The sequence below is a fragment of the Anomaloglossus baeobatrachus genome, chromosome 1 (assembly GCF_048569485.1).
Source record: "Anomaloglossus baeobatrachus isolate aAnoBae1 chromosome 1, aAnoBae1.hap1, whole genome shotgun sequence".
Taxonomy (NCBI): Eukaryota; Metazoa; Chordata; class Amphibia; order Anura; family Aromobatidae; genus Anomaloglossus; species Anomaloglossus baeobatrachus.
The window spans coordinates 28,631,277-28,652,858 of NC_134353.1; the positions used below are offsets into that span (position 1 = coordinate 28,631,277).

Consider the following 21,582-nt stretch of genomic DNA (forward strand, 5'->3'; position numbering starts at 1 on the left):
CCTGCCCCTGCTGCCCCTCCTGTCCCTGCTGTTCCTCCTGCCCCTGCTGTTCCTCCTGACCCTGCTGTTCCTCCTGCCCCTGCTGTTCCTCCTGCCCCTGCTGTTCCTCCTGCCCCTGCTGTTCCTCCTGTCCCTGCTGTTCCTCCTGCCTCTGCTGTTCCTCCTGTCCCTGCTGTTCCTCCTGCCCCTGCTGTTCCTCCTGCCTCTGCTGTTCCTCCTGTCCCTGCTGTTCCTCCTGTCCCTGCTGTCCCTGCTGTCCCTGCTGTTCCTCCTGCCTCTGCTGTCCCTGCTGCCCCTGCTGTTCCTCCTGCCCCTGCTGCCCCTCCTGTCCCTGCTGTTCCTCCTGCCCCTGCTGTTCCTCCTGCCCCTGCTGTTCCTCCTGCCCCTGCTGTTCCTCCTGTCCCTGCTGTTCCTCCTGCCCCTGCTGTTCCTCCTGCCCCTGCTGTTCCTCCTGCCCCTGCTGTTCCTCCTGCCTCTGCTGTCCCTGCTGTCCCTGCTGTTCCTCCTGCCTCTGCTGTCCCTGCTGCCCCTGCTGTTCCTCCTGCCCCTGCTGTCCCTGCTGCCCCTGCTGTTCCTCCTGCCCCTGCTGTTCCTCCTGCCCCTGCTGCCCCTCCTGTCCCTGCTGTTCCTCCTGCCCCTGCTGTTCCTCCTGCCCCTGCTGTTCCTCCTGCCCCTGCTGTTCCTCCTGCCCCTGCTGTTCCTCCTGCCCCTGCTGTTCCTCCTGCCCCTGCTGTTCCTCCTGCCCCTGCTGTTCCTCCTGTCCCTGCTGTTCCTCCTGCCCCTGCTGTTCCTCCTGCCCCTGCTGTTCCTCCTGTCCCTGCTGTTCCTCCTGCCCCTGCTGTTCCTCCTGCCTCTGCTGTTCCTCCTGCCCCTGCTGTTCCTCCTGCCCCTGCTGTTCCTCCTGCCCCTGCTGTTCCTCCTGCCCCTGCTGTTCCTCCTGCCCCTGCTGTTCCTCCTGCCCCTGCTGTTCCTCCTGCCCCTGCTGTTCCTCCTGCCCCTGCTGTTCCTCCTGCCCCTGCTGTTCCTCCTGCCCCTGCTGTTCCTCCTGCCCCTGCTGTTCCTCCTGCCTCTGCTGTCCCTCCTGTCCCTGCTGTTCCTCCTGCCTCTGCTGTCCCTGCTGCCCCTGCTGTTCCTCCTGCCCCTGCTGCCCCTCCTGTCCCTGCTGTTCCTCCTGCCCCTGCTGTTCCTCCTGCCCCTGCTGTTCCTCCTGCCTCTGCTGTTCCTCCTGCCCCTGCTGTCCCTGCTGCCCCTGCTGTTCCTCCTGCCCCTGCTGTTCCTCCTGCCCCTGCTGTCCCTGCTGCCCCTGCTGTTCCTCCTGCCCCTGCTGTTCCTCCTGCCCCTGCTGTTCCTCCTGCCCCTGCTGTTCCTCCTGTCCCTGCTGTTCCTCCTGCCCCTGCTGTTCCTCCTGCCCCTGCTGTTCCTCCTGTCCCTGCTGTTCCTCCTGCCCCTGCTGTTCCTCCTGTCCCTGCTGTTCCTCCTGCCCCTGCTGTTCCTCCTGCCCCTGCTGTTCCTCCTGCCTCTGCTGTTCCTCCTGCCCCTGCTGTTCCTCCTGCCCCTGCTGTTCCTCCTGTCCCTGCTGTTCCTCCTGTCCCTGCTGTTCCTCCTGCCCCTGCTGTTCCTCCTGCCCCTGCTGTTCCTCCTGCCCCTGCTGTTCCTCCTGCCCCTGCTGTTCCTCCTGTCCTTGCTGTTCCTCCTGCCCCTGCTGTTCCTCCTGCCTCTGCTGTTCCTCCTGCCCCTGCTGTTCCTCCTGCCCCTGCTGTTCCTCCTGTCCCTGCTGTTCCTCCTGCCCCTGCTGTTCCTCCTGCCCCTGCTGTTCCTCCTGCCCCTGCTGTTCCTCCTGCCTCTGCTGTCCCTGCTGTCCCTGCTGTTCCTCCTGCCTCTGCTGTCCCTGCTGCCCCTGCTGTTCCTCCTGCCCCTGCTGTTCCTCCTGCCCCTGCTGTTCCTCCTGCCCCTGCTGTTCCTCCTGTCCCTGCTGTTCCTCCTGCCTCTGCTGTTCCTCCTGCCCCTGCTGTTCCTCCTGTCCCTGCTGTTCCTCCTGCCCCTGCTGTTCCTCCTGCCTCTGCTGTTCCTCCTGTCCCTGCTGTTCCTCCTGTCCCTGCTGTCCCTGCTGTCCCTGCTGTTCCTCCTGCCTCTGCTGTCCCTGCTGCCCCTGCTGTTCCTCCTGCCCCTGCTGCCCCTCCTGTCCCTGCTGTTCCTCCTGCCCCTGCTGTTCCTCCTGCCCCTGCTGTTCCTCCTGCCCCTGCTGTTCCTCCTGTCCCTGCTGTTCCTCCTGCCCCTGCTGTTCCTCCTGCCCCTGCTGTTCCTCCTGCCCCTGCTGTTCCTCCTGCCTCTGCTGTCCCTGCTGTCCCTGCTGTTCCTCCTGCCTCTGCTGTCCCTGCTGTTCCTCCTGCCCCTGCTGTCCCTGCTGCCCCTGCTGTTCCTCCTGCCCCTGCTGTTCCTCCTGCCCCTGCTGCCCCTCCTGTCCCTGCTGTTCCTCCTGCCCCTGCTGTTCCTCCTGCCCCTGCTGTTCCTCCTGCCCCTGCTGTTCCTCCTGCCCCTGCTGTTCCTCCTGTCCCTGCTGTTCCTCCTGCCTCTGCTGTTCCTCCTGCCCCTGCTGTTCCTCCTGTCCCTGCTGTTCCTCCTGCCCCTGCTGTTCCTCCTGCCTCTGCTGTTCCTCCTGTCCCTGCTGTTCCTCCTGTCCCTGCTGTCCCTGCTGTCCCTGCTGTTCCTCCTGCCTCTGCTGTCCCTGCTGCCCCTGCTGTTCCTCCTGCCCCTGCTGCCCCTCCTGTCCCTGCTGTTCCTCCTGCCCCTGCTGTTCCTCCTGCCCCTGCTGTTCCTCCTGCCCCTGCTGTTCCTCCTGTCCCTGCTGTTCCTCCTGCCCCTGCTGTTCCTCCTGCCCCTGCTGTTCCTCCTGCCCCTGCTGTTCCTCCTGCCTCTGCTGTCCCTGCTGTCCCTGCTGTTCCTCCTGCCTCTGCTGTCCCTGCTGCCCCTGCTGTTCCTCCTGCCCCTGCTGTCCCTGCTGTTCCTCCTGCCCCTGCTGTTCCTCCTGCCCCTGCTGCCCCTCCTGTCCCTGCTGTTCCTCCTGCCCCTGCTGTTCCTCCTGCCCCTGCTGTTCCTCCTGCCCCTGCTGTTCCTCCTGCCCCTGCTGTTCCTCCTGCCCCTGCTGTTCCTCCTGCCTCTGCTGTTCCTCCTGCCCCTGCTGTTCCTCCTGCCCCTGCTGTTCCTCCTGCCCCTGCTGTTCCTCCTGCCTCTGCTGTTCCTCCTGTCCCTGCTGTTCCTCCTGTCCCTGCTGTCCCTGCTGTCCCTGCTGTTCCTCCTGCCTCTGCTGTCCCTGCTGCCCCTGCTGTTCCTCCTGCCCCTGCTGCCCCTCCTGTCCCTGCTGTTCCTCCTGCCCCTGCTGTTCCTCCTGCCCCTGCTGTTCCTCCTGCCCCTGCTGTTCCTCCTGCCCCTGCTGTTCCTCCTGCCCCTGCTGTTCCTCCTGCCCCTGCTGTTCCTCCTGCCCCTGCTGTTCCTCCTGCCCCTGCTGTTCCTCCTGCCCCTGCTGTTCCTCCTGCCCCTGCTGTTCCTCCTGTCCCTGCTGTTCCTCCTGCCCCTGCTGTTCCTCCTGCCCCTGCTGTTCCTCCTGCCCCTGCTGTTCCTCCTGCCCCTGCTGTTCCTCCTGCCCCTGCTGTTCCTCCTGCCCCTGCTGTTCCTCCTGCCCCTGCTGTTCCTCCTGCCTCTGCTGTCCCTCCTGTCCCTGCTGTTCCTCCTGCCTCTGCTGTCCCTGCTGCCCCTGCTGTTCCTCCTGCCCCTGCTGCCCCTCCTGTCCCTGCTGTTCCTCCTGCCCCTGCTGTTCCTCCTGCCCCTGCTGTTCCTCCTGCCCCTGCTGTTCCTCCTGCCCCTGCTGTTCCTCCTGCCTCTGCTGTCCCTCCTGTCCCTGCTGTTCCTCCTGCCTCTGCTGTCCCTGCTGCCCCTGCTGTTCCTCCTGCCCCTGCTGCCCCTCCTGTCCCTGCTGTTCCTCCTGCCCCTGCTGTTCCTCCTGCCCCTGCTGTTCCTCCTGCCTCTGCTGTCCCTCCTGTCCCTGCTGTTCCTCCTGCCTCTGCTGTCCCTGCTGCCCCTGCTGTTCCTCCTGCCCCTGCTGCCCCTCCTGTCCCTGCTGTTCCTCCTGCCCCTGCTGTTCCTCCTGCCTCTGCTGTTCCTCCTGCCCCTGCTGTCCCTGCTGCCCCTGCTGTTCCTCCTGCCCCTGCTGTTCCTCCTGCCCCTGCTGTCCCTGCTGCCCCTGCTGTCCCTGCTGCCCCTGCTGTTCCTCCTGCCTCTGCTGTTCCTCCTGCCCCTGCTGTCCCTCCTGCCCCTCCTGCCCCTGCTGTCCCTGCTGTTCCTCCTATCCCTGCTGTTCCTCCTGCCCCTGCTGTTCCTCCTGCCCCTGCTGTTCCTCCTGCCCCTGCTGTTCCTCCTGCCCCTGCTGTTCCTCCTGCCCCTGCTGTTCCTCCTGCCCCTGCTGTTCCTCCTGCCTCTGCTGTTCCTCCTGCCCCTGCTGTTCCTCCTGCCCCTGCTGTTCCTCCTGCCTCTGCTGTTCCTCCTGCCTCTGCTGTCCCTCCTGCCCCTGCTGCCCCTGCTGTTCCTCCTGCCCCTGCTGTTCCTCCTGCCTCTGCTGTTCCTCCTGCCTCTGCTGTTCCTCCTGCCCCTGCTGTTCCTCCTGCCTCTGCTGTTCCTCCTGCCTCTGCTGTTCCTCCTGCCCCTGCTGTTCCTCCTGCCCCTGCTGTTCCTCCTGCCTCTGCTGTTCCTCCTGCCTCTGCTGTTCCTCCTGCCTCTGCTGTTCCTCCTGCCCCTGCTGTTCCTCCTGCCCCTGCTGTTCCTCCTGCCCCTGCTGTTCCTCCTGTCCCTGCTGTCACACACAAATATATCTGAAGACTTGAGCTATGGGACAGGGGAAAGGCAGCCCCGTCCCCGACATGCAGTGAGCGTGCCCCTGAATGAGGGGACCCTCGGCTGTGAGCGTGCACCTGAATGAGGGGACCCTCGGCTGTGAGCGTGCACCTGAATGAGTCAGCACTTGCTACGTAAAGAAAAGACTGTACTGTCTCTTTAAGAGGATTTCAGTGGCGTGTAAAACCAATCAGGTCGCCGTTTGTTAGTTGCCCCGTAGTGCTGTGATGAGGGCAGGTCGCTGATTGGCTGCCGCCGCTTTGGCTCCCGTCATGCTGTGCGGCCGGTTCAGCGCTCGGTCAGTGCGCGGTCACGGTCAGTCGCTGGTGCGATGTCTCTGGGGCGGGTCGTGTGTGTGGTCTCCGGAGCCTCCCGCGGGTTCGGGCTCACCGTGTGCCGGCAGCTGGCGGCCCGGGCCGCTCCGGGGTCAGCGCTGCTCCTGGTGTCCCGCTCCGAAGAGACCCTGAGGAGGGAAGTGGAGACGCTGCGGGAGCGCTGCCCGGGGCTCGGGGTCCACTGGACGGCGGCGGATCTGAGCACGGAGGACGGGGTGAGGAGGACGGTGACTGCGGCCGCCGAGATGAGCAGCGGAGAACTGGAGAGGCTGATCATCATCAACAACGCCGGTACCTGAGAGGATGGACCGGGGGAGCGGAGGCACAGGACGGGGAGCGGAGAGACCGGGGGGAGCAGAGGCACAGGACGGGGAGCGGAGGCACAGGACGGGGAGCGGAGAGACCGGGGGGAGCGGAGAGACCGGGGGGAGCGGAGGCACAGGACGGGGAGCGGAGAGACCGGGGAGAGCGGAGGCACAGGACGGGGAGCGGAGAGACCGGGGGGAGCAGAGGCACAGGACGGGGAGCGGAGAGACCGGGGGGAGCGGAGAGACCGGGGGGAGCGGAGGCACAGGACGGGGAGCGGAGGCACAGGACGGGGAGCGGAGAGACCGGGGGGAGCGGAGGCACAGGACGGGGAGCGGAGGCACAGGACGGGGAGCGGAGAGACCGGGGGGAGCGGAGGCACAGGACGGGGAGCGGAGAGACCGGGGGGAGCGGAGGCACAGGACGGGGAGCGGAGAGACCGGGGGGGGCGGAGGCACAGGACGGGGAGCGGAGAGACCGGGGGGAGCGGAGGCACAGGACGGGGAGCGGAGAGACCGGGGGGAGCGGAGGCACAGGACGGGGAGCGGAGAGACCGGGGGGAGCGGAGGCACAGGACGGGGAGCGGAGAGACCGGGGGGAGCGGAGGCACAGGACGGGGAGCGGAGAGACCGGGGGGAGCGGAGGCACAGGACGGGGAGCGGAGAGACCGGGGGGAGCGGAGGCACAGGACGGGGAGCGGAGAGACCGGGGGGAGCGGAGGCACAGGACGGGGAGCGGAGAGACCGGGGGGAGCGGAGGCACAGGACGGGGAGCGGAGAGACCGGGGGGAGCGGAGGCACAGGACGGGGAGCGGAGAGACCGGGGGGAGCGGAGGCACAGGACGGGGAGCGGAGAGACCGGGGGGAGCGGAGGCACAGGACGGGGAGCGGAGAGACCGGGGGGAGCGGAGGCACAGGACGGGGAGCGGAGAGACCGGGGGGAGCGGAGGCACAGGACGGGGAGCGGAGAGACCGGGGGGAGCGGAGGCACAGGACGGGGAGCGGAGAGACCGGGGGGAGCGGAGGCACAGGACGGGGAGCGGAGAGACCGGGGGGAGCGGAGGCACAGGACGGGGAGCGGAGAGACCGGGGGGAGCGGAGGCACAGGACGGGGAGCGGAGAGACCGGGGGGAGCGGAGGCACAGGACGGGGAGCGGAGAGACCGGGGGGAGCGGAGGCACAGGACGGGGAGCGGAGAGACCGGGGGGAGCGGAGGCACAGGACGGGGAGCGGAGAGACCGGGGGGAGCGGAGGCACAGGACGGGGAGCGGAGAGACCGGGGGGAGCGGAGGCACAGGACGGGGAGCGGAGAGACCGGGGGGAGCGGAGGCACAGGACGGGGAGCGGAGAGACCGGGGGGAGCGGAGGCACAGGACGGGGAGCGGAGAGACCGGGGGGAGCGGAGGCACAGGACGGGGAGCGGAGAGACCGGGGGGAGCGGAGGCACAGGACGGGGAGCGGAGAGACCGGGGGGAGCGGAGGCACAGGACGGGGAGCGGAGAGACCGGGGGGAGCGGAGGCACAGGACGGGGAGCGGAGAGACCGGGGGGAGCGGAGGCACAGGACGGGGAGCGGAGAGACCGGGGGGAGCGGAGGCACAGGACGGGGAGCGGAGAGACAGGACGGGGAGCGGAGGCACAGGACGGGGAGCGGAGAGACCGGGGGGAGCAGAGGCACAGGACGGGGAGCGGAGAGACCGGGGGGAGCAGAAGCACAGGACGGGGAGCTGAGAGACCGGGGGGAGCAGAGAGACCGGGGGGAGCAGAGGCACAGGACGGGGAGCAGAGAGACCGGGGGGAGCAGAGGCACAGGACGGGGAGTAGAGAGACCGGGGGTGCGGAGGCACAGGACGGGGAGCAGAGAGACCGGGGGGTGCGAAGGCACAAGACGGGGAGCGGAGGGACCTAGGGGAGTGGAGGCACAGGACGGGGAGCTGAGAGACCGGTGGGAGCGGAGGCACAGGATGGGGAGCTGAGAGACCGGGGGGAGCAGAGGCACAGGACGGGGTGCTGAGAGACCGGTGGGAGCAGAGGCACAGGACGGGGTGCTGAGAGACCGGGGGGAGCAGAGGCACAGTACGGGGAGCTGAGAGACCGAGGGGAGCAGAGGCACAGGACGGGGAGCAGAGAGACCGGGGGGTGCGAAGGCACAAGACGGGGAGCGGAGGGACCTAGGGGAGTGGAGGCACTGGATGGGGAGCAGAGAGACTGGGGGGAGTGGAGGCACAGAATGGGAAGTGGAGGCACAGGGGGGAGAGCGGAGGCACAGGACGGGGAGCAGAGAGACCGGGGGGTGCGAAGGCACAAGACAGGGAGCGGAGGGACCTAGGGGAGTGGAGGCACTGGATGGGGAGCAGAGAGACTGGGGGGAGTGGAGGCACAGAATGGGAAGTGGAGGCACAGGGGGGAGAGCGGAGGCACAGGACTGGGAGCAGAGAGACCTGTAGAGAGTGGAGGCACAGGATGGGGAGCAGAGGGAGCGGAGGCACAGGACGGGAAGCAAAGAGACCGGGGGGAGTGGAGGCACAGGATGAGAGCAGAGAGACCGGGGGGAGTGGAGGCACAGGATGAGAGCAGAGAGACCGGGGGGTGTGGAGGCATAGGATGGGGAGCAAGAGAGACCTGGGGGGAGTGGAGGCACAGGACGGGGAGCAGAGAGACCGGGGGTGCGGAGGCACAGGACGGGGAGCAGAGAGACCGGGGGGTGCGAAGGCACAAGACAGGGAGCGGAGGGACCTGGGGGAGCGGAGGCACAGGACGAGGAGCAGAGAGACCGGGGGGTGCGGAGGCACAGGACGGGGAGCAAAGAGACCCGGGGGAGTGGAGGCACAGGACGGGGAGCAGAGAGACCTGGGGGGAGTGGAGGCACAGAATAGGGAGTGGACGGACCTGGGGGAGTGGCGACACAGGACGGGGAGCGGAGGCACAGGATGAGGAGCAGAGAGACCGGGGGTGCGGAGGCACAGGACGGGGAGCAAAGAGACCCGGGGGAGTGGAGGCACAGGACGGGGAGCATAGAGACCTGGGGGGAGTGGAGGCACAGAACAGGGAGCGGAGGCACAGGATGAGGAGCAGAGAGACCGGGGGGTGCGGAGGCACAGGATGGGGAGCAAAGAGACCCGGGGGATCGGAGGCACTGGACGGGGAGCGGGTGCACAGGACGGGGTTAGCAGAGGCACAGGACATGGAGCGGAGGGATCGGGGAAGAAGAGGCACAGGGTTGGTGGGTGCTCCTCACTTGGTTCCCGTCTTGGCTCGGTGTGGTGGCTTCCCCTCACTGGGGTCCCGGCTCGCTGTGGTGGCTGCTCCTCACTGGGGTCCCGTCTTGGCTCGCTGTGGTGGCTGCTCCTCACTGGGGTCCCGTCTTGGCTCGGTGTGGTGGCTGCTCCTCACTGGGGTCCCGTCTTGGCTCGGTGTGGTGGCTGCTCCTCACTGGGGTCCCGTCCCGGCTCGGTGTGGTGGCTGCTCCTCACTGGGGTCCCGTCCCGGCTCGGTGTGGTGGCTGCTCCTCACTGGGGTCCCGTCCCGGCTCGGTGTGGTGGCTTCTCACTGGGGTCCCGTCTTGGTTCGGGGGGTGGTGGCTGCTCCTCACTGGGGACCCGTCTTGGCTCGCTGGGGTGGCTTCTCCTCACTGGGGTCCCGTCTTGGCTCAATAGGTTGGGTGCTCCTCACTGGGGTCCCGTCTTGGCTCGGTGCGGTGGCTGCTCCTCACTGGGGTCCCGTCTTGGCTCGGTGCGGTGGCTGCTCCTCACTGGGGTCCCGTCTTGGCTCGGTGCGGTGGCTGCTCCTCACTGGGGTCCCGTCTTGGCTCGGTGCGGTGGCTGCTCCTCACTGGGGTCCCGTCTTGGCTCGGTGCGGTGGCTGCTCCTCACTGGGGTCCTGTCTTGGCTCGGTGGGGTGGCTTCTCCTCACAGGGGTCCCGTCTTGGCTCAATAGGTTGGGTGCTCCTCACTGGGGTCCTGTCTTGGCTCGGTGTGGTGGCTGCTCCTCACTGGGGTCCCGTCTTGGCTCGGTGTGGTAGTTTCTCCTCACAGGGGTCCCGTCTTGGCTCAATAGGTTGGGTGCTCCTCACAGGGGTCCCGTCTTGGCTCAATAGGTTGGGTGCTCCTCACAGGGGTCCCGTCCCAGCTCAAAGTGATATGTGGTCTTTTTGACAGGGCTGTGGAGTCAGAGTCGGAGTCGTGGAGTCGGAGTCGGAGCTCATTTTGGTGGAGTCGGAGTCGGTATAAAATGCACCGACTCCGACTCCTAAAATATATAATAAATTGGGGACAGGAGTGCAATGCAGAATGTGCTGAATATTTTACTAAATAATAACATTTAGTATAATGCTTATATTTAAGTGAAAAATTTATTGTAGTACAATGTGAACATCAGACATTTAATTGTTTTTATGATACAATAATCAAGATATTTGGATAGAACATAAAATATTTATTGGAATACAACTTTAGAACACAAAAAACTAATAAATTGTAAATATGTAAAAAAAAAAATATATATATATATATATATATATATATATATATATACACACACAGTGTATATACACACACAAGATATATATGTAATCTACTGTATATTACATAGTGTATTACATATTTACAGTTTATTACAGTTTTTTGTGTTCTAAAGTTGTATTCCAATAAATATATTTTATGTTCTATCCAAATATCTTGATTATCGTATCATAAAAATTATTAAATGTCTGATGTTCACATACACATATTCATGTACTACAATAAATTTTTCACCTAACTAAGCAATATATGTAGGAGTCTGAGTCTGAGTCTGAGTCTGAGTCTGAGTCTGAGTCTGAGTCTGAGTCTGAGTCTGAGTCTGAGTCTGAGTCTGAGTCTGAGTCTGAGTCTGAGTCTGAGTCTGAGGTTTGGCTTACCGACTCCACAGCCCTGCTTTTTGATGCTGTCAGGGGCGACCATTGTGTCTGATCAGAACTGCGATGGATGATAGGCATAGTTATTCAGTTGCACTCAGTGGTGGTCCAAGCAGATCCCCCTCTTACTTCTACATTTGGTGTCTTCTCCCCTCCAGGGTCCTTAGGAAACGTCAGTAACCATTTTGTGGACATCACAGATATGGAGGCGGTAAACAGATATTTGGCCTTCAATGTGTCATCCGCGCTGTGCCTCACCTCCTCCCTGCTGAAATCCTTCCCAAAACGCTCGGGGCTGCAGCGAGTGGTCATCAACGTGTCCTCTCTGGCCGCCATTCGTGCATTCAAGTCTTGGACTCTCTACTGTGCGGGTAAAGCGGCTAGAGACATGATGTTCAGAGTGCTCGCAGAGGAAGAGGCGGACGTCCGCGTTCTCACCTACTCACCAGGTACGGTACTCGGTGGAGTCGCGTCTTTGGGCAGCACGTACCGTGATCTCTCCTATACACAGTGTCTTGTAACTTGCACTTTAATCCCTTAGTTCATACTGATGGGGTAGGGTGCCGTCCAGAAAAATGCTCGAGTTCCCTGTAGACTTCCATTATATTCGGTGCTCGAGTCAAGCCCGTCCGAGCGTCTGTTACGAGACCCGAGCATGGTAGTGCTCGCTCATCACAAACAAGGAACACTTACTAGAGTTGCTACAAAAAAAAAAACACTATATACACACACATACGTATAATCCCAGCCAAAATGTTGGCACCCTTGAAGTTGTTCCAGAAAATGAAGTTTCTCCCAGAAAATTATTGTAAATACATATGTTTTGTTACACAAATGTTTATTTTGTTTCTGTGTATTGGAACAACAAAAAAAGGCAAATTGGCCATAATGTCACACAAAACCCTCTAAATGGGCCGGACAAAATTGTTGGCACCTTTTCAAAAATGTGGATAAACAACTTTGTTTCAAGCATGTGATTCTCAAAGTTCCACTGTAGTAACAGGTGTGGGCAATATGAAAATCACACCTGAAATCTGATAAAAAGGGGAGAAGTTGCCTCAATCTGTGCATTGTGTGTCCACACGTAGCGAGGAGAAGAGAACTGTCTGACAACTTGAGAAACAATGTTGTTGAAAAACATCATCAATCTCAAGGTTACAAGTCCATCTCCAGAGATCTTGATGTTCCTTTGTCCACGGTGCCCAATATAATCAAGAAGGTTACAACCCATGGCACTGTAGCTGATCTCGCTGCATGTGGATGGCAGAGAAAAATTCATGAAAGGTTGTAACACAGGATAGTCCAGATGGTGGATAAGCCTCCAATAAAGAAATTAAAGCCGTCCTGCAGCTCAGGGGGCATCAATGTCAGCGCGAATTATCTGTACACATCTGAATGAAATGAAACAATATGGAGGAGACCTAGGAGGACCCCACTGCTGACACAATGACCTAAAAAGCCAAAATGTATGAGAAAAAAGAAAATCCTTCTGGAAAAGCATCTTGTGGACAGATGAGACCAAGATGGAGCTTTATGGTAAAGCGCATCATTCTACTGTTTACCGAAAACGGAATGAGGCCAGAAAGTAAAGAACACAGCACCTACCCGTGGTCCCCACATAGCTTTCTCATGAGCCAGATCAGACACCCCCATACTTTGCACTGACGAGGGGCAAGCACCCCGAAACACCGTGTCTGCAAATTGGGATTCTGATCTGGCTTATATATCCTGAGTCATATTGCAAAGGATTGTTGAAAATCCACTTGTGACTTTTAGGATCGCTACTTCCAATAGGTGGCGCTGTGCTAGAGTTTGTCTCCTTTACTGGAGAGACAATTTGAACAGCACCTACAGTCACACATGGTGGAGGTCAGAGATGTTTTGGTGCCTCTGGTACTGGGGGCCCTGACTGTGTGCAAGACATCATGAAATATGAAGATTACCAAAGGATTCTTGGTGGTAACATAGAGCCCAGTTTCAGAAAGCTGGGGGTGCATCCTAGGTCAGGGGTCTCCAGCAGGACAATGACCCCAAACACTTCAAGAAGCCCCAGAAATGTATAGAAACAAAGCGCTGGAGAGTTCTGAAGTGGCAGCAATGAGTCCGGATCTAAACCCCATTGACACCTGTGGAGAGATGTGAAAATTAAGAGAAGAGAAGACTCCTTCAGATATGAGAGACCTGGTGACTTTTATAAAGAAGAGTCCGAGATCTCAGGTGAGAGGAGGAAGAAGCTTGTGGACGGGTATAGGGGGCGACTGATGGAAGGGATTTATTCCAAAAGGATAAAGGGTGCAACCAAATATTAAGCTGAGGGGGACAAAAATTTGTCCAGCCTGTTCTTGGGGTTTTGCATGAAATTATGTCCAATATGTAGACAAAGGACCTTTTTTTTTTAATGTATCCTATAGTGCAAGGGTAAAAAAAAAAATACACAGAAAAATTCTCCATTTGGATTCGCCATATTTGTGCCGACCTAGAGTAAAGTTGATGTGTCAACAGTGAACACTGTAAAAAAAATAAAAATAAATAACGGTGCAGAAATGCTTTTCTTTTCCATTCCTTTCTTCCCATGCCCCTCCCCACCCCCCAAAAACAAAAATGTGCTGAGCTCTCTAAAGAGGAGATGTCACTTGGTCAAGAAAAAAAGTGCTTATAAAATTCCTTTTAAAATCCCTGATCTCTCCTGATTCTGCCGCTTATTTCCATTTTCCAATGCGCCTCTCCATTGCAGAGATATTCACATTTGTTTCTTCTGGATGTCTGCTTTCAGTCTCACTGGGTGTTTCTTCAGAGTCTTCTCTGGGGGAGTGTCTTCACTCCTCCCACCCAGATGCTGCCAATCATAGCACAGTTTCAGAGTCTGCTGAGTTGTGATTGGCCACATCAGGGAGGGTGAAGGGACACTCCCCCAGAGAAGACTCTGAAGAAACACCCAGTGCGACTGAAAGCAGAGATCCAGAAGAAACAAATGTGAATATCTCTGCAATGGAGAGGCGCGTTGGAAAATGGAAAAACGCGGCAGAATCAGGAGAGCTCAGGGATTTTGTTAGCAAGTGACAGAATATAATTGATCCAATGAGGATCTGTTGTTGTGTGGCTACATTGACAGGAATTAAGTCATTATTGGATCTTCTAGTTCTAAAAATGTAAAAAAAAATTCTTTACAGGATTATCTCCAGATCTCTCCGAACTGTGAAAGCCTTTATTGTACACTCCGTGCAGCAATATATCAAAGGATAACGGTTATCTGTAGTTTCCGCTGTAATTTCCAGACTTACTTCAGCCAAAACCACAGAATTACAGCTTAGCTGGAACAAATGTAATGTGTCCGCAAGAACAATGATGAGGGTTGTGCTCGTGTGACTCCGGGCATCCTGATGTAACCGCAGTGCTAAAACCGCTGATTCGGCATTATAACGTCACCGCTCCAAGTGTGTGCGCCAATTTTTGGGTATTTTTACGCCTTCATTTCTTTCGCCAACTATTTTGCCTGGAATACCCCTTTATATACGGATATCGGTGATTGCTGCTGGGCAGGGTGGATTTGATTTAAATCACTAGTCAGTAAGGCTTGATTTAAATCAGTGATTTAAATCAAAGTTTCTACCTAAACTAGTTCTTGCTACTTTAACATGCAAGTAGATGAAGATTTTTAGAATCACTTTTTATATTACTTTTTTCTCCCCAGTTTAATGGGTTAATCATTCATATTTGGACACCACTGTTCTGTTGTACTCAGGAAGGAGAAAAATAATCCTGACCTTAATAACAATTTAAATAGATTTATTCAACTGAAACAATAACAACATTACAGCATAAGTTATTTGCTTAAACAAACATCCATGTTTGTTAACTAATTTGGCTAAACAAAATATATATATATATATATATATATATATATATATATATATATATATATATATATATATATATATATATATATATATATATATATATATATATATATATATATATATATATATATATATATATATATATATATATATATATATATATATATATATTTTTTTTTAAGAAACTTAGACTGTCAGCCCAGCTGACACATGAAAAACTTAAATACTACTGTCCCTGCTGTCCTCTGTAGCTCACTTGTCGTCATCTTCATCATCATCTTCTTCTTTGTTCCTATTCATAATCTGGAAAAGAAAAACAAGCTTTCCTGCTTTATTGGGTCCCAACCGATTTCTCAATTTAGAATGAATGAGTCCAAAGGAAGAGAATATTCTTTCAACGCCTGCAGAAGAAGCTACTGCTGTTAAAAGTGAAATCATTACTTGAACAGTCTCTAAATCCAAGCGCTTAAGTGACTTCCACCAGTTTACTGGTGTGACCTTCCTTAAAATATCTTCAGCAAACATATATTTCTTGAATGGTTCCCCCTTAGCTCTGAAGTTTATTATAGTTGGCATTAAAGATGGATGATTGCTGGATACCCATGCCATAGCTAACTCCTCTTCCTCAGCACTTAGGTTTTGACCCTGATATTGGATATTGACAATATTTGCCAAAAAATGAGCTGGAGTCAGTGCTTGTCCCATTCGTTTGTTTACTGCTTGTAATTTAATTCTGTCCATGTGTAGTTCTGTTTTTAAGTGTTCACTCAGTTCCTTCCAAATTTCAACAGCATCCGCAATAAAACAGCTATTTTCTTTTTCGCTCCTAATTGGGAGACCCAGACAATTGGGTGTATAGCTACTGCCTCCGGAGGCCACACAAAGTATTACACTTAAAAGTGTAAGGCCCCTCCCCTTCTGGCTATACACCCTCCCGTGGGATCACGGGCTCCTCAGTTTTCATGCTTTGTGCGAAGGAGGCACACATACACGCATAGCTCCACTGTTTAGTCAGCAGCAGCTGCTGACTATGTCGGATGGAAGAAAAGAGGGCCCATATGGGGCCCCCAGCATGCTCCCTTCTCACCCCACTTTTGTCGGCGGTGTTTGTTAAGGTTGAGGTACCCATTGCGGGTACAGAGGCTGGAGCCCACATGCTGCATCCTTCCCCATCCCCCTTAGGGCTCTGGGTGAAGTGGGATTTACCGGTCTCCAGGCACAGAGACCGTGCTCCGTCCACAGCCCCTGGGGAATCTGCTGGATATGGAGCGGAGTATCGTCAGGGACAGGGCCCTGCTACGACAAGGTACTCTGTGTCCCCGTACAGTCCGCGCGCACACTGCAGCATTGCTGGGTGTGTTAGTGCGCCGGGGACAACAGCGCTGCGCGCTGGTGCCATTCCTATCTACAGCTTTGCTGAGAGGGGACATGTATTGAAACTGCCGCGCGGCCACTGTTGTCAGCGCTGCGGCGCGGCTGGGACTTGTGGTGCGCCGGGGACTTCCGCGCTGGCCGTGCATATATCACGGCCGCGCTTATTACTCGAGTCCCCGGCTTTCTGCGGCCTAGTTTCGTTTCGTTCCCGCCCCCAGGCCTGCCAATCAGGGGAAGGGCGGGACGCTGTACAGCATGGCAGCGCAGAGGGCTGGAGTCTGCTTTGCATACTCCAGCCCTCACACTGGGCACAGTGGGACGCCAGTTTCCCGCACTTTGTTTGAGGCACGCCCACGATCCCTCTCTTCACAGGACGCCGGCAGCCATTCCTGTGTGCAGTCTGAGCTGGAGAAAGGAGACTGGGAGACCCAGACACGGGATTCTGGTGCCCACACACCCGCTTTTCAGCGGGCGGTAAGCTGCCCTCAAGGGCTGACCCCCACTGGTGCCGAAGTGTATATTGTATGTTATGCTTGCAGCTTTACATTGCACTGTACGGTCGCTGGGGATCCTCTGCTATATACCCTCCTAGATTCTCAGAGGACACAACAGCATGTCGACCGCAAAAAGCAAAGGTGCCAAGGCACAGGCTTTCTATGCTGCTTGTACCGCTTGTGGGGCTGTTCTACCGGCAGGTTCCACTGACCCCCACTGTGTGCAGTGCTCGGCCCCTGTGGCACTTGCTCGGCCGGGGCCTCTGCTGGAGGTGACCCAGGCAGAACCTCCTGTAAATACTGTCCAGGTGACAGGGACGGTGTTTGCAGTCTTTGCTGACAGATTGTCTGTGACTATGACTAAAATTCTAGAAACTTTGCAGTCTAGACCAGTACCTCAGGCCATGGACACTGTTAACTCATTGCTCCCTGGTCCCCCTCAGTCGGAACAGCTCCGGGATCCGGGGGTGTCTCTTGCATCCCAGGGTGATGGCTCTGACACGGACGACAGTCCCAGACAGCCTAAGCGAGCTCGCTATGAGCGGCCCTCGACTTCATCACACTGGTCAGGGTCCCAGCAGGAGGACTCTCTGTATGATGAGGCGGAGATGGCTGATCAGGATTCTGATCCTGAGACCGCTCTCAATTTGGATACACCTGATGGGGACGCCGTAGTGAATGATCTTATAGCATCCATCAATAAAATGTTGGATATTTCTCCCCCAGCTCCTCCGGTGGAGGAATCGGCTTCACAGCAGGAGAAATTCCATTTCAGGTATCCCAAGCGTAAATTAAGTGTTTTTCTGGACCACTCTGACTTTAGAGATGCAATCCAGAAACACCACGCTTATCTGGATAAGCGTTTTTCCAAGCGGCTTAAGGATACACGTTATCCTTTTCCCCCAGACGTGGTCAAGGGCTGGACCCAGTGTCCCAAGGTGGATCCTCCAATCTCCAGGCTTGCAGCTAGATCCTTAGTTGCAGTGGAAGATGGGGCGGCACTTAAAGATGCCACTGACAGGCAGATGGAGCTCTGGTTGAAATCCATCTATGAAGCTATCGGCGCGTCGTTTGCTCCAGCATTCGCAGCCGTATGGGCACTCCAAGCTATTTCAGCTGGTCTTACACAGATGGACACGGTCACACGTACATCTGCTCCGCAGGTGGCACCCTTAACCTCTCAAATGTCTGCATTTGCGTCTTACGCGATCAATGCTGTCCTAGACTCTACGAGCCGTACGGCAGTGGCGTCCGCCAACTCCGTAGTTTTACGCAGAGCCTTGTGGTTAAGAGAATGGAAGGCAGATTCTGCTTCCAAGAAGTGTTTAACCAGTTTGCCATTTTCTCGTGACCGACTGTTTGGGGAGCGCTTAGATGAAATCATTAAACACTCCAAGGGTAAAGATTCATCTTTACCTCAGCCCAGACAAAATAAACCCCAACAGAGGAGAGGACAGTCGGGGTTTCGGTCCTTTCGAGGCTCAGGCAGGTCCCAATTCTCCTCGTCCAAAAGAACTCAAAAGGATCAGAGGAGCTCAGATTCTTGGCGAACTCAGTCACGGCCAAAAAAGACAGCCGGAAGACCCGCTACCAAGGCGGCTTCCACATGACTTTCGGCCTCCTCTCTCCGCATCCTCGGTCGGTGGCAGGCTCTCCCGCTTTGGCGACATTTGGCTGCCACAGGTCACAGACCGTTGGGTGAGAGACATTCTGTCTCACGGGTACAGGATAGAGTTCAGCTCTCGTCCTCCAACTCGCTTCTTCAGAACTTCTCCACCTCCCGACCGAGCCGATGCTCTGCGGCTAGCGGTGTCCACTCTAAAAGCGGAAGGAGTGGTGACCCCCGTTCCTCTTCTGGAACAAGGTCACGGTTTTTACTCCAATTTGTTTGTGGTGCCAAAAAAGGACGGGTCTTTCCGTCCTGTTCTGGACCTAAAACTGCTCAACAAGCATGTGAAAACCAGGCGGTTCCGGATGGAATCCCTCCGTTCCGTCATCGCCTCAATGTCTCAAGGAGATTTCCTAGCATCAATAGACATCAAAGATGCTTATCTCCACGTGCCGATTGCTCCAGAGCACCAGCGTTTTCTACGCTTCGTTATAGGAGACGAACACCTTCAGTTCGTAGCCCTGCCTTTCGGTTTGGCGACAGCTCCAAGGGTCTTCACCAAGGTCATGGCAGCAGTAGTAGCAGTCCTGCACTCTCAGGGTCACTCGGTGATCCCTTATTTGGACGATCTACTTGTCAAGGCACCCTCTCAAGAGGCATGCCAAAACAGCCTGAACGTTGCGCTGGAGACTCTCCAGAGTTTCGGGTGGATCATCAACTTTTCAAAGTCAAATCTCACCCCGACCCAATCGATAACATACCTTGGCATGGAGTTTCATACTCTCTCAGCGACAGTGATGCTTCCGCTGGACAAACAGCGTTCACTACAGACAGGGGTGCAATCTCTCCTTCAAGGCCAGTCACACCCCTTGAGACGCCTCATGCACTTCCTAGGGAAGATGGTTGCAGCAATGGAGGCAGTCCCTTTCGCGCAGTTTCATCTGCGTCCACTACAATGGGACATTCTCCGTCAATGGGACGGGAAGTCGACGTCCCTCGACAGGAACGTCTCCCTTTCTCAGGCGGCCAAGGAATCTCTTCAGTGGTGGCTTCTTCCCACCTCATTGTCAAAGGGAAAGTCCTTCCTACCCCCATCCTGGGCGGTGGTCACGACGGACGCGAGCCTGTCAGGGTGGGGAGCGGTTTTTCTCCACCACAGGGCTCAGGGTACGTGGACTCAGCAAGAGTCCACCCTTCAGATCAATGTTCTAGAAATCAGAGCAGTGTATCTTGCCCTACAAGCCTTCCAGCAGTGGCTGGAAGGCAAGCAGATCCGAATTCAGTCGGACAACTCCACAGCGGTAGCATACATCAACCACCAAGGTGGCACACGCAGTCGGCAAGCCTTCCAGGAAGTCCGACGGATTCTAACGTGGGTGGAAGACACGGCTTTCACCATTTCCGCAGTTCACATCCCAGGCGTGGAAAACTGGGAAGCAGACTTCCTCAGTCGCCAGGGTATGGACGCAGGGGAATGGTCCCTTCACCCGGACGTGTTTCAGGAGATCTGTCGCCGCTGGGGGATGCCGGACGTCGACCTGATGGCGTCACGGTACAACAACAAGGTCCCGGTTTTCATGGCACGGTCTCACGATCACCGAGCTCTGGCGGCAGACGCCTTAGTTCAAGATTGGTCGCAATTCCGACTACCTTATGTGTTCCCACCTCTGGCATTGTTACCCAGAGTGCTGCGCAAGATCAGGGCCGACTGCCGTCGCGCCATCCTCGTCGCTCCAGACTGGCCGAGGAGATCGTGGTACCCAGATCTGTGGCACCTCACGGTAGGCCAACCATGGGCACTACCAGAACGACCAGACTTGCTATCTCAAGGGCCGTTTTTCCACCTGAATTCTGCGGCCCTGAACCTGACTGTGTGGCCATTGAGTCCTGGATCCTAGCGTCTTCAGGATTATCTGGAAATGTTATTACCACCATGAGGCAGGCTAGAAAACCATCCTCCGCCAAGATCTACCACAGGACGTGGAAGATATTCTTATCTTGGTGCGCGGCTCAGGGAGTTCCTCCCTGGCCTTTTTCATTGCCTACTTTTCTTTCCTTCCTGCAATCCGGGTTGGAAAAAGGTTTGTCGCTCAGCTCCCTTAAAGGACAAGTCTCAGCGCTATCTGTATTTTTTCAGAAACGCCTAGCACGACTTACTCAGGTGCACACGTTCCTGCAAGGAGTTGGTCATATCGTCCCTCCTTACAAGCGGCCGTTAGAGCCCTGGGATCTGAACAAGGTTCTAATTGCTCTCCAGAAGCCGCCTTTTGAGCCTATGAAGGATGTTTCCCTTTCTCGTCTTTCACAGAAAGTGGCTTTTCTAGTGGCGGTCACGTCTCTTCGGAGAGTGTCCGAGCTAGCGGCGCTCTCATGCAAATCTCCCTTCCTGGTGTTTCACCAGGACAAGGTGGTTCTACGCCCGGTTCCTGAGTTTCTCCCTAAGGTGGTATCCCCATTTCATCTCAATCAGGATGTCACATTACCTTCCTTGTGTCCTCATCCAGTTCATCAATTTGAGAAAGGTTTGCATTTGTTGGATCTGGTCAGAGCACTCAGGATCTACATTTCCCGCACGGCGCCCTTACGCCGCTCGGATGCACTCTTTGTCCTTGTCGCTGGTCAGCGTAAAGGGTCGCAAGCTTCCAAATCCACCCTGGCTCGGTGGATCAAGGAACCAATTCTTGAAACCTACCGTTCTGCGGGGCTTCCGGTTCCTTCAGGGCTGAAGGCCCATTCTACCAGAGCCGTGGGTGCGTCCTGGGCATTACGGCACCAGGCTACGGCTCAGCAGGTGTGCCAGGCGGCTACCTGGTCGAGTCTGCACACCTTTACCAAGCATTATCAGGTGCATACCTACGCTTCGGCGGACGCCAGCCTAGGTAGACAAGTCCTTCAGGCGGCGGTTGCCCACCTGTAGGACAGGGCTGTTTGACGGCCCTATCACGAGGTATTCTTTTACCCACCCAGGGACTGCTTTTGGACGTCCCAATTGTCTGGGTCTCCCAATTAGGAGCGAAAAAGAAGGGAATTTTGTTTACTTACCGTAAATTCCTTTTCTTCTAGCTCCAATTGGGAGACCCAGCACCCGCCCTGTTTTCTTAGGGATATTTGGTTTTTTCGAGTACACATGTTGTTCATGTTGAATGGTTTCAGTTCTCCGATGTTTCTTCGGATTGAATTTGTCTTTAAACCTGTTATTGGCTTTCCTCCTTCTTGCTTTTGCACTAAAACTGAGGAGCCCGTGATCCCACGGGAGGGTGTATAGCCAGAAGGGGAGGGGCCTTACACTTTTAAGTGTAATACTTTGTGTGGCCTCCGGAGGCAGTAGCTATACACCCAATTGTCTGGGTCTCCCAATTGGAGCTAGAAGAAAAGGAATTTATGGTAAGTAAACAAAATTCCCTTCTTTCTGTATTTTGTTTAAAGCTTGAGAGATGGGTTTCAGGAAGCTCAGCATATGTTCAACATTTCTCTTAAGCCCAATGTTGAGGATTTTGGCCATGACAGTGCCATCTATTTTATCTCGATTTTCTTCACAAAGTGTCATCAGAATAGGCCAGTTTTTGATAAACTGGTCAAAACAGTCCACCACAGAGTTCCATCCAACATCTTGTGGGAGCGTTAGCTTGGTTCCACCCATCCTTTTCAGAGCTGCTGCAGCAAAATGATTATTACGGAAGTATTTAGCAATTTCAACAACATTAGCCTTTATTTCTGGAACACTTAAGTCTTTGGCTAAGAGGTGCAGCAAATGAGCACTGCAACCATATGTTATTAGCAGCTTTGTATTCCCTCCCTGCTCTTCTAAATCTCTTCTCATCTTAGATACGT

At 56.2% G+C, this 21,582-nt stretch overlaps 1 protein-coding gene across 1 annotated transcript in view; it reads left to right on the forward strand.

Annotated features, from left to right (window-relative positions):
- The first annotated feature begins 5,150 nt into the window (after positions 1-5,150).
- Positions 5,151-21,582, forward strand: part of SPR (sepiapterin reductase) — a 32,008-nt gene continuing 15,576 nt past the window's right edge. Inside the window, exons 1-2 of the mRNA XM_075346223.1 lie at positions 5,151-5,510; positions 10,576-10,866. Of these exons, the coding sequence (XP_075202338.1) occupies positions 5,216-5,510; positions 10,576-10,866 (586 nt within the window). The 5' untranslated portion in view covers positions 5,151-5,215. The remainder of the gene's footprint in view (positions 5,511-10,575; positions 10,867-21,582) is intronic.